Here is a 12208-nt window from a genome sequence, read left to right on the forward strand (position 1 = left end):
TAAAGAAGGATTTCTTAAGAAATAACACAAAGTAAATACGCTGTTATGTGTGTAGCATGTTTTTTGTGAATTTTTACAGAACGTGTTTTTAAAAATGCATAAAAAATGTCAGAACAACACGTGTTGTCTTTGAGCCGATGTGGCACTAACTCAAAGGAGCAGGTAAACATTTCAGGAAATAGACCTATTTCTTTGGTGCCAAGTGTGAAAATGTTGTGGGTTTGCACGGCTCACGCGCCTGAATTTTTGTCGGGGACCGGACTCTTTCATTTCCCTTTGTGTGTGCTGTAATGCTGAATCTTGAACTTTTTTTGGTCTCTGTCACAGAGACAGACTTTTTTTAATCTGATGTCTGTCTGTGGATTCACCAAAGAAACCTTCAGTGATACCTGATAAGGATTGTGGAGGGGTTCGTGTGACAGAGGAGATGCTCACCTGGAGTTAGTCGGAGTGAATGGATTGTAGAATTCCTTTGCTATGTTGCTGCCAAACCAGGAAGTTCCCGCCAGGGCAAGCAGACCTGGAAAATTGCGAGCACAAAAGCTTCTCTATATTGTTGGATTTTAGAGGTAACTACTTGCGCAGTTGTGTTATCTTTGACATATCTCGAATGCAAAACCTCACATTCTAAAACGATGTTCCAATGTAGCTGTGAACGCAGGTAAAAACAAAGAAGTACTATGTTACACTTTTTTTAAAAACCCATAAAAAGATGATTTAACTCTCACCAGCAAGAATAAAGATAATCCCTCCACTCAGGGCCACCTTATCCTTCAGCTCTGGAGAGTCGCTCATGACCGTAGTGCACTTCATACCCATCACTGCCACCAGGATGGAAATGAAGCACAGCACGATGGACGACACCATCAGCCCTCGTGTGCCCTGTACGTTTCCTGCAGACACAGAGAGGGTACGTTAGTCAGAGCAGGTTTCACTCAAGGCTTACTTCACTAAGAAGTAACTGGGTGGTTAGAGACAGTTGAAATCCCTCCAAACAGGGAGATACTTCACAGCAGTAGCACAGAAAACAAAATTTTACACGAGTGCCATTTTATTAGTCCATGTTTAACTGTTCTTTCTTTAACAATCAATCCTCAACAGACCACACATCACCTCTGTTACCTTTCTCTTCTAATCGAGGGCAACCCTTTAAGCCAGATTGCGTCTTTTTTGCGTCACGCTACAAACTTACTGAGAATCTAAATTTAACTGATCAAAACTGCATCTTCCTCATCTGGATGAAGACTCCCCATCAAGTGTTACCTTCAGATTTCTAATCCCGTCTCCCAAGAAACATTGCAGACTGTCCTATCACAAAAACATATAAATCATTTAAGTGCACACCAGAAAAATTGTACTTCTAACAAATAAATATGATTCTGAATAGAAGAGCTCACTCACAGCCTATTTGATCCTTTAGTTTTAGTTTTTCATGTTTTTGTTTTTATTTGTTCTATTCTTTTGTGTGTTGCTGTGTAGTTCTCTGTTGCGGGGCTTGTAGTGCAGTGTTCCTCACATTGTCTCAATCCTTGTTTAACTTCCACTGAATGAATGTGTTTCAGAAAAAAAGGGTAAAAGTGTAAAAAAAAAAAAAAGGAAAAGAAACACGTTCATCGAAGGGATTATTTTTGATCTGATAGTTGTGTTTTTTTGTAAAAATGTTTACACTTGACTGATTTGCAACACTAACAGCATGAAGTTTAAACTTTGTCTTTCATGTCTCTTTCATGACGTAGGTTATGGTATTTGACCAACATGTCTTTGCATGCAGGAGGTCTAAGAAGGAGAAGGAAAAAGGTGCACTCTCCCTTTAGTGACCTCGAGGCTTTGAAAGACCACAGACTTAAACATATTTTTTGTTCATAGAACAACCACAGTTCTACTTAAACTTCTAGCATTGGTATTGAAAGTAACTGTTCGGGTATTATTTGAATGTGCACCATTCACTATCTCATGACATGCTCCCCACCCAGCTAACTACCCCCTTCTACACCCAAAAAATAGAACAAGTATTTGATTTTGGACACTGTGTTACTCATAAACCCCTTATTCTCTGGCTATGACCGTCATCAGCATGTAATAATAATGAAGAAATATCACAAAAGGTAAAAACACGGTGTATATAAAGCAGTACCTGGCAGCTGGAGGAGGGAGTCATACACTTTACACTGAACTTGTCCGGTGCTCTGACTCGCACAGGTCTGCCAAAGCCCTTCATACATCGCCTGAGCCGTGATGATGTTGTCCCCAACGTAGGCTGAAGCTTTCCACTGCACCATGATTGTGGCCGCGATGACGCCAAAGCAGCCAATGAGGGCCAGTATGAATCCGAGAAGCTGCACTCCAGCGTTTGCCATTGTTTGATGAATTAAAATAAGAATTTAAATGAAAATGGCAAAAGTTCTTTGGGGGAGTTTTTTGGTTGTTGTTGTTGTTGTTGTTGTTTTTTAAAGATATAAAGGTGAAAAAATGTTGCTCAATGATGTTCCCAGTGGGTTTGTGTTGGCGACCTGCTCCCAAATAAAGGCGCCTAATCACCTGTGCATCTTTAAGGAATGACCTAGAGGAGAGGGAGGATCCCAGAATGCCATCAACTCCTGCTGAAGTCAGGAGGTGCAGGGTGACACCTTCTGGCTGTGAAGGTCTTCTGCAAATAATAAAACCAAATGAACCCACACATACGCAGTGAACTCCAATAAAATCTTTTCTAAAGTAAGTAACAACAGTCAGTAAGACCACAGTGAGCAGCAGTGATCATCTGTCCCATTGTTTGTTTGTTTGTTTTCACTTTATTTTTATAATTGAAGCAATATACAGAAATTCATTTAGTGAAAAAAATAGAAATACTGTAAAAAATAAAGCAAAATACACTCCAGTGGCACTCTACCTATTCTGATTCAGCTTACACATGAAAAAAGGGACAAAGTGCACATTTATTAAACCACTAATCTCCGTAAGTTATCTGTTGATTTTTATTCATTTTTCTTATCAATACAAACATTAATTCTAATAACAGAATATTTACATGCCATAAAATACAAATTATTATCAAATTATCCGCAGATCCAAGCCGAGTACTCCAGCTTTGGAACGTTAACTGTAAAATCTTAATAAGAAGGAAGTAGCATAGTTGATTGTATGATTCCTGACATTATTTCACACATGAATGATCTTCTCAGTGCGACTTCTCTCTGATTTACTTGTTCCGTAAAGAAACATTTGCTTTTGCTGGTTTGCTGAATTGCATGATAATCTTTTTTTTTTGTGGCCGGAGCTGACCAGCGGGCAAAGGTTTTTCTTGCCTAACCCACACTTGTGTTGTTGTTTGCACTTTTTGTCAGCTGACTTCCAAGCCCACAGAGAAACTTGTCACAGTGTTCCTCGATCGCTGTAACACAGAGGTTTTTGTTTGCAGTGCATGAGTCTGAGCTTTTTTGAATTTCCTCTTTCTTTGTTGTTGGGTTTGTTTGTTTTTTTCAGTAAAAAATGGACAGAAATTTGGGTCTGATCCTGCTCCTGCTGCTTCTCTGCCACAAAGGCAGCGGAGAGTTTTGTCCATACCAATGTCAGTGTTTCACTCTGGTCCAGGTGCTATGTGCTGATGCAACAATGACGTCTTTACCAAAGAATATTTCCAGGGAGGTCAAGGACTTTATTGTAATGACTACGGCTGTGCAGTACCTGTTCTCTCACACTTTGGAGGGCAGTCCTCAACTCACCAAGCTTATTTTCCTGGATAATCAACTGAAAAGTATTCACTGTCGGGCATTCGAACATCTGACTGAGCTTCAGGAACTGGAGATCAGCGGGAACCCCTTGGATCATTTATTTCTAGGAACTTTTTCAAAGCAAGGAAATTTGACTAAACTGCTGCTCAACTTCAACAGGTTCCAGACGGTGCTTCCTGGTATGTTTGACTCCTTGAAACAGCTAGAAACTCTGCAAATGAAGGGCAACGTCATATCAGATCTACCTGGGTTTCTTTTCCTGAACCTTCAAAAGCTGCGTGTCCTGGATTTGTCCCAAAATAAGCTTGAGGGAGTAAAAAAAGAAACTTTTTGTGGTCTGGAAAAGTTAGAGATCTTGAAAATGAACAACAACCTCCTCAGCAATTTTACATCTGACACATTCCACAATGTTTCTCAGCTGACAGAGCTTCATCTGGAAGGGAACATGATAACAAAACTTGATGATGGCATCTTTGCTGTGTTAACTGAATTGCAGGTGCTGAATCTCCGTGGGAACCTTCTTACAACCTTTAGCGATAAAGTGTTTGGATTTGAGGGCTCAAATTTGTCGGAACTGAACCTAAAAGGCAACAGACTAACTGAGCTGTCCTCTCTAAGCAGTCTGACTTTACTTACCAACCTCATCCTGTCCTCTAACCAGCTCTCCAACCTTACTGGAGACATTTTTAGAAATGTTACAGCACTGATGATCCTGGACCTGTCTGAAAACCAGATCACTTCACTGCCCGAAACAATCTTTAATGATCTGTCTGAGATTAGGACAATCTACCTGCAAAAGAACAATCTCAGCACTTTGGATGCCAAACTGTTCAAGAGCCAGGAATTCATTCAGCAGCTCTACCTGTCTGACAACCAACTGGAGAGTCTCCCAGAGGACCTTTTCGACCATTTTATCCTGCAGTACACCGTGAGGCTGCATGGAAACCCTTGGAAATGTGACTGCCACATATGGTACCTGCATGACTGGGTGTTGGAAAACAGCAAAACCATGGAGATGCTGGACAGGGTGGTATGTGAGAGCCCAAACTTTTTGAAAAAACGGGCAGTCATGTCCATCAACAAGGATCAGCTGGTCTGTCATTTGTCCAGAGATGAGATGCCAGATCTCAGCACCTGTAGCCTACAAGCATCAAATGGCATCATGATCATAAAGTGTAAAGTAGATATATGTTCTCCACTGACAGTGAAGGTACAGTTTCAGAAGGAAGATGGCAACATTAAGGAACATATTGTGAAAAATGAGCATGAACCCTCACAATGTAGCAACGAGACACTGATCGAGAGCCCCATTCAGTAGTTTTCAGACTTTTTCTGGGTGCAAATTGTTTCACACTCAGAGTCACGTTATATGTTCAGTGACTGCCAGAGTCAATATCCTAAACAAACCTCTAACTCACCAGCTGACTAGTATACATAAATGTGACTGAATGATAAGAAAGGTGGATGAACCTTTTTTTTTTAAAAAAGTTCAAAGTTCAACTCAATTTCCAAAGATCCTGTCACTGCTCAAAGAAGCAATGAGTGAGCTGTCAGTCATCTGCTAACACATGCTTTTCCTGTGATTAAAACTCCAGTAGACGTCAGTGCTTCTCTCCTCTGTGTAAACTGCCAATGCTAGTCCCCTCAAACAGAACAGTCATCACTGACACAATGCAGAGTAGTTATGAATATGTTTTTGTTTTCAGCAATTTTAAGGTTAGTTTCCTGTGAACAAATAATTGAGTAAAACGTAATATTTGCTTCATGAAATTACTGGATTGAATTTTCAAGGCAGGAAAATGTATTAATCCTTAAATCAGGGATAGAAATTGTATGAAGAGTCTTGAAAGGCATGTGGTGTAAAAATCACCATACGAACTACCATGAAGTGAGGGCCATCTGATATCCCTGTATCGGTGTTGTTCCTGCATCATCATCATCATAAGTTTCTCCAGGACTGACTTTGCAGCTAACTAACAATTGTTGTCTGTCAGCTTGAAATGTGGAATAAAAAAGGGGGGGAAATGTCTTTGTTTATATAAAACTGTCTTCTAGAACAAATGGAAACAATTCTAGGTGTGTTCTTTATTAATTTATAAAATATCATATACTGGTATGTATTATCAAGCTAGGTTTGCTGTCAGCCAAATTTAGCTTTCTCAATGTTGGTTTGCTAGGGATAGCTTTTAATAGCGGTAGCTAACTTTTTGGCTAATGCTAACTCAATTCTCAGACAACATGACTGATGGTCAGTTGTAATGCTGATCCTGGACTGACATTGCTATGATAATGTCAGAACAACACCAACCCAGAAATATCAGATCACGCAGCATGAGCTGGTCACCGGGCTGTCACAGGGCTAACACAGTGAACTTTTGGGAAATTTGACTAGACTAGCTTGTATGTAGATCTGACCACACATGACAGCCGTTGCTCCCCATGTGTATCACTGAGCCTTGGGCACCCATGACTCTGTCACTCAAATCCTCACACTTGCTCATTTTTTTTGCTTCTAACACATAAACTTTGAGGACAAAATGTTCACTTTCTCTTTAATATATCCCACCCACTAACAGCTGCCACGATGAAGAGATAATCAGTGTTATTCACTTCAGCTGTCAGTGCTCATAATGTTATGCCTGATCGGTGTATGTCATAAGCTAACTGTGGCTTGTTTACCTAATATCATCATCAGAATATGATCATAGCAACCGGCAGTAAGAAGTGCAGTAATTTTCTGCAGTGGAGCAGAAGGGCAAAGCAGCTAAATGAATATACTTACACTATTGCTCAAAAGTCTTGAAAAATGTTTTTATATTCAAAAGAAAAAGACAATTTATTTTCATTTGCAATAACAAAAAATGATTACAAGTGTTCCAACTGATCTATCTACAGCATTTCTGTGTGATCTGATTGCTCAGAGAAGTGCAGCCTATTCAGTGGAGATGAAGTGACAAAATATTACACTGTTTTCAGAAATTTCCCACATAGAACGGGTTTCATTTCTTAGAAGAGACAGTGATCACACCCACAAAACGCCCACAGACTGTCCAAAGAATAGCCAAAGATCAGTCACCAGATGAACTTGATAAACTTGCTTTAGGTTACGCAATATACCACTGGATCACAGGGGCGATCTTACTGAAAACAGGCCTCTTTGTGTCTATGTACATAAACTATGTACTGAATTTATGATGTATGATTTGAGTAATTATTCATTTTCACTTAAAGCATTTCTTTAATATTATTATTTATTTTTCAAAAAAAAATTCCTTCTCTTTCTTTTAAAAACAGGAATATTTCAAAGTGACCCCAACCATTTAAGCTGCAGTGTGCATTACATCTCACCACTGCCTTTGGCACGCACATATATTGAGGTTTTTACTTGGCTGTGGAGTGGGTGGACTATTCATTGCAGTTCTTCAAAAGTATGTCGGTATCAAGCAGCCATCCTCTGATCAATCTCACTGCTGCTGCACACTGGGAGGGATAATAAAGATTGAGGGAGGAGGAGAGCCCCAGCGCAACAAGGCACACAGATGGCTACACCTTGAATACAGCACTTTCACCCGTGGTTAATAAGGGTCAAATGCCAAGGGGTCAATTGGGTCCTCGTTTCGAGGTGACTGACATCCCAATTCAAGTGGTGGCATACTTATTTCCAGAGTTTGGAGGGTTGTCCTTAAGCTGGAGGTAATCCTCACTTGACTCAAAGTCTGAAAACAGAACATTTAATGTTAAAAGTACAGCTAATGAGCAGAAAGAGATATGGAAGTCGTTAAATGCATATCTCTGTTCAGTGAGCGTGCTGGCATTTAAATGAATAGAAAAGAAACTAATAGGATGTGTCACAGTTAGCAGTGCAGTTGCTGAAGAATGTTTTTGAGGCTGTTTCCTTTGGAATTAAGGTTACTTAGAGTTATGCAGGAATTATATTGTGAAGTAAATCAAGTCAAATCTAACTGATTCATTTCATGGTATTGATGTGGCCTTTTGAAAGCAAAATGTTGCCAATCAACAGGTAGACACTAGATGTTGGAGTTTAGCGGCTAAACTAACAGATGAAGACTTGATGAAGAACTAGTGGGTCTTCATTATTATGTCTACATAATGAAACCCAGCACTGAAAACTGGATGCCTGAAATAAAACAGCTGAAAGCAGCCTAAAAATGAGAGCAGGATAAATTAACTGCAATTTAAAAAAACTAAAACAATGAGCTGATACTCTGAAGCTCTGTGCACAGAGATGAGATTAGAGATCTCCTCAGTTTATCATTCAAGTGATCACATTTTTAGACTACTATATAAGAAAATCCTTTTTTTTTTTTTTTTTTTAACTTCCTGGAATTCAGGTCTCCTAAAAATTATTATTGAGATACTGGGAAGTTTTGGTAGAGTTTAAGTTTTGCCACAAGAAATGAAGAGGTTAATGTAGTTATCAACACTAAATCACCTGCCAGCATCCATCACTGGTAATTGCTCAGCAGAGTTACAGCAGCAGTGTTTGAGAGCAACCCAATGAGTAGGAATGAAAAGCTGCTTTTCCCCCACCCATGGTCACATCTCATCTCTGTATCCAGCTTAGTGGGCATTTAGCACCGGACACCACACTCCACACAGCAGCTCTTCAGATCGAAGAGAAGAGAAACAGAGGGGAGGGAGACATTATCCGGTGAGGCGCACAATGTCCAAAACAACACAAAGCACTGGGGAAGATGGTTTCCCACAGAGTTTAGACTGGTCAGTGAGAAGGGAGGTGGCGAGGGCAGGGCAGGGTCCTCAGGACAAAGACCAGAGGTCATCTGAGGCTCAGTGCTTGTGGCGAGAATTTGGGACTTTACTTTTTTTGATGGGAAAATGTTAACTAATTTCACACTGAGTCGCTGAATAAAATTTTATAACTGATCTGAAACACTGAACTCAATGTTGAGGACAAAATTTTTTTACTTGTACTTCAAACACCATGATTATGGTTTTTGTCTCTCAGCCTTATTTAAATGAGTTTAGTCTGTCATGAAATGATAACCAACACCAGTTGCTATCATGTGGGCAGGTGTCTATTAGGTCCTCTCACACAGCCGAGACGGGTGAATGCGATGACCTAAGCATCTCGCGAACACAAATGGGCCATTTTGCACTCTCAAACTGTGAACCTTGCTTACAAACAAGGGTCAATATTTACCCCTCAGTGCACCCAGACCCCTGGATGGAAGCTTAATTGGTGGTGCTGACCAAATTAAGAACAGCTGACCTGATGTGGGTGTTAAGTGGACGGGGAGATGTTACTAGAATGGAAATCTTTTAGCATGCTGGTACACTGCCCTTTGTTTTGTCAGTCCCTATTGGAGGATAACAAGAGGCTATAAGCTCCTTATCATCACATTACATTTATGAAGGATGAATCGGGAACTATGGCCCTCTGGACCCCCATCCTCAAAAATAGCTATCCTTGTTTTGTGCCCAGCTGGTTTTATTATGCCTGCAAGCAGCACTTCATTCTATACTTTTGGTCGGACACTGAAATACCTTCTATGCTCCATCCTCCAGCAGCAAAGATCCTATAAAACAATATGTGTTTCACACATTTGGGTTTGTTAAAACATTGCCAGTTTATTTTCCCTGATTTATTTTATGAATTCAATGCAGACAAGTCATGTTTCCAGGTTTTGATTAAAAACCTACTTTCACTTGCAGTTGTACATGTAATGTGGATTTCACAGATTGCAGGCCACTGCTTGTGTTGCAGGCCACATCAATTCCTATCAGTTCAATTCCGTTTTATTTGCATAGCATCAAATCACAACAGCAGTCACCTCAAGACCACAAGGTAAAGACCCAATAGCAATACAGGGAAAACCCCAACAATCAAAGGATCCACTTTGAGCAAGCACCTGGTGACAGTGGGAAGGAAAAACTCAATTTTAACAGGAAGAAGCCTTCTGCAGGACAAGGTTCAGGGATGAACAGGCATCTGTCAGGACTGGTTGGGAGTGACAGGAGAAAGAGAATCCTAAAAGCGTTAAGAAAATGTAATGAAGTTATCATTTTTAACCACCTATAAATCAGTCATGCATCATGCAATGTAATTAGTAACTGCATTTAAACCCTTTCAAAGATGTTATTATAAGAAGTGAACACCAAACAACAGAGAAAACAATCAGATGTACGTACCTACCCACTAAGGACACTTATTGTCGTCAGTTGTTCAACAGTGTCCCTTGGACTAGGGTGGCAGATGGAATAAGTAGATCGAGGCCTGAGGCTGTTGCCAAACCAAGCCAACTTTTTTTAGAAAGCGTTTTAAAAACAGCAACCACTGACCAAAGTGCTGGACAAAGCACTGAAATACAACTTAAATAAAGTTTAAATAAGTAAAAGTAAATAAATATAAAAATAATTTGAATTAAAATTACTACACAAAATAAGAGCATCAGCACGATACAAGATTTGGGAGCCGCTACAGCAAAAGCCCTTTCTCCTCTGAGCAGCTCCTCTGTGTCCTCCACATCCAAGAGTACTTGCACCATCTGCAGACAAGACAAGGAAGACTGGCTAAAATCAACATATAGAGTTACAGTAATCCAAGTGAGTTATAATGACGGCATGGATTACTGTTTCAAAATGATCTTTTGATAGAATGTTTTTTTTATTTTAGCCAGCTGTCTCAGCTGAAAGAAGCTAGATTTTACTAATGCGCTGATTTGACTGTCCAATCTAAAATTCTTGTCCATCCTAAAAATCATGCTTCTGACAATAAGCTTTATATACTGAGCCACTGGGCCTATGTCGACAGAACAAGCCTCACCAGTGACGCTAGGCCCAAACACAATAACCTCTGCCTTCTTTTGATCAAAATTTAGGACGTTTAGCACCATTTGGGTTTTTAATTCCTCAAGGCACTCAGCTAAAGTTTCCATGGAGTAGGCATCCTTCTGTTTTAGGGAACATAAACCTGAGTATCATCTGCATAACAATGGAGAGCAATTTTGTACTTGCTAAAATTAGAAGCAAGAGGCAGCAGATATACAAAATAGCAGAGGCCCAAGTATCGAGCCCTGCGGAACCCCACAAGACAAAGGAGCAGAGGAACATCTGAAATCACGTAGTCTAAGGTTCTCTTGGAAAGGAAGGATTGGAACCACTCCAGAACAGTGCCACAAATGCCTACCCTGAGCTCTAAACAAGACATTAAAATATTAAGATTCGCTGTGTCAGAAGTGACAGTTAAGTCTAGAAGAACTAGCATCAGATAGTCCCCTGCATCTGTAGCCAGGAGGATGTCAGTAAAAACCACCAGCAGTGCAGATTCCATGGATCATCCATCATCCATCCATCCATCCATCCATTCTCTTCCACTTATCCATGTCAGGGTCACAGGGAGGCTGGCGCCTATCCCAGCTGTCTCTGGGCGAGAGGTGCGGTACACTCTGGACAGGTCGCCAGTCTGTTGCAGGGCTAACACATAGAGACAGACAACCATTTTACGTTCACACCTGTGAAAATTTTTGAATTACCAATTAACCTAACCCCACTAAATGCATGTCTTTGGACTGTGGGAGGAAGCCAGTGTACCCGGAGAGAACCCACGCAAACACTGGTAGATGCAAACTCCACACAGAAAAACCCTGGCGTGATGGTGGACCTTCTTTCTGTGAGGCAACAGTGCTTACCACTGTGCCACCATGCTGCCCGTGCTATGAAGAGACTTAAAACCAGATTGAAAACCGTCAAGAACATCATGTTTCACTAAAAATGCCACAAATACACTGTGAACAATTTTCTCCATAATTTTTTAAAGAAAAGGAAGCTTGGAAATAGACCTAAAGTTAGATAACACGGTAGGATCAAGGCAAAGTTGTTGTTGTTTTTATTAGTGGTTGCACTGTTTGCATCCTTAAAAATTTTAGGAACAACACCTGAGGACAGGCTGTTGTTAATAACCTCACGACAGATGGGATCACATCACAGGGGGGAACCTGAGGCCTTCAGGTGACCAAATAAAGTCTCATAAACGACGGTCTCACTGAAGACTCGCAGTAACTACGGGGCCGAGCAGAATTTCACCTTTATTACATTTCTGCCTAATACCTTCAAATTTAGACACTTTGCAATCACTTTTACAACTGTTTCTTACACCATTCTAGCACCACATCCTCCACTTTAAGAGCTTCATTTTTTGGTGCTGGCTATGATATCTGGCTGTGGAATTCATCGCTCATGTATTTTGTTTCAGGTCTCTTTGGCACTTGGATTACTGAGAGTTCTCTCTAACAGCGTGGCTCATTATATGCTAAATCTAACAGTATACCCATTTGCTATAAAGTCCTTGTTTTTCAACGTTGCATTTGTATTTCTGGCTCTGCTCAAACTCATGGTGAAACAGCAAACTCCTGTGTAATAGCACAAACTTCGGGGGTAAACTGAAAGTTACTCTTATTAAAGGCTCTTGTTACATTAGAGAGATAGACAAAATGAAAAAC

General features: G+C 40.4%; 2 protein-coding genes across 2 annotated transcripts in view; one reads left to right on the forward strand and one right to left on the reverse strand.

Annotated features, from left to right (window-relative positions):
• cldn1 (claudin 1) overlaps positions 1–2538 on the reverse strand; it is a 3343-nt gene extending 805 nt beyond the window's left edge. Inside the window, exons 1-3 of the mRNA XM_005720966.1 lie at positions 2135–2538; positions 729–893; positions 436–520 (exon numbers count right to left, since the gene is read on the reverse strand). Coding sequence (XP_005721023.1) covers positions 436–520; positions 729–893; positions 2135–2357 — 473 coding nt within the window. The 5' untranslated portion in view covers positions 2358–2538. The remainder of the gene's footprint in view (positions 1–435; positions 521–728; positions 894–2134) is intronic.
• A 1071-nt stretch (positions 2539–3609) lies between these two features.
• Positions 3610–5046, forward strand: LOC102210851 (carboxypeptidase N subunit 2). Its single transcript, XM_005721518.1, has one exon. It carries the CDS (start codon positions 3610–3612, stop codon positions 5044–5046), a length of 1437 nt encoding a protein of 478 aa, XP_005721575.1.
• The last annotated feature ends 7162 nt before the right edge of the window (positions 5047–12208 follow it).

This window comes from Pundamilia nyererei, unplaced genomic scaffold, assembly GCF_000239375.1.
Source record: "Pundamilia nyererei isolate P.nyererei 1_Seehausen unplaced genomic scaffold, PunNye1.0 scaffold00004, whole genome shotgun sequence".
Classification (NCBI taxonomy): Eukaryota; Metazoa; Chordata; class Actinopteri; order Cichliformes; family Cichlidae; genus Pundamilia; species Pundamilia nyererei.

Bases quoted from the DNA above. Each gene is read 5' to 3' on its own strand.
- LOC102210851 (XM_005721518.1), top strand. From the start codon at position 3,610: ATGACGTCTTTACCAAAGAATATTTCCAGGGAGGTCAAGGACTTTATT.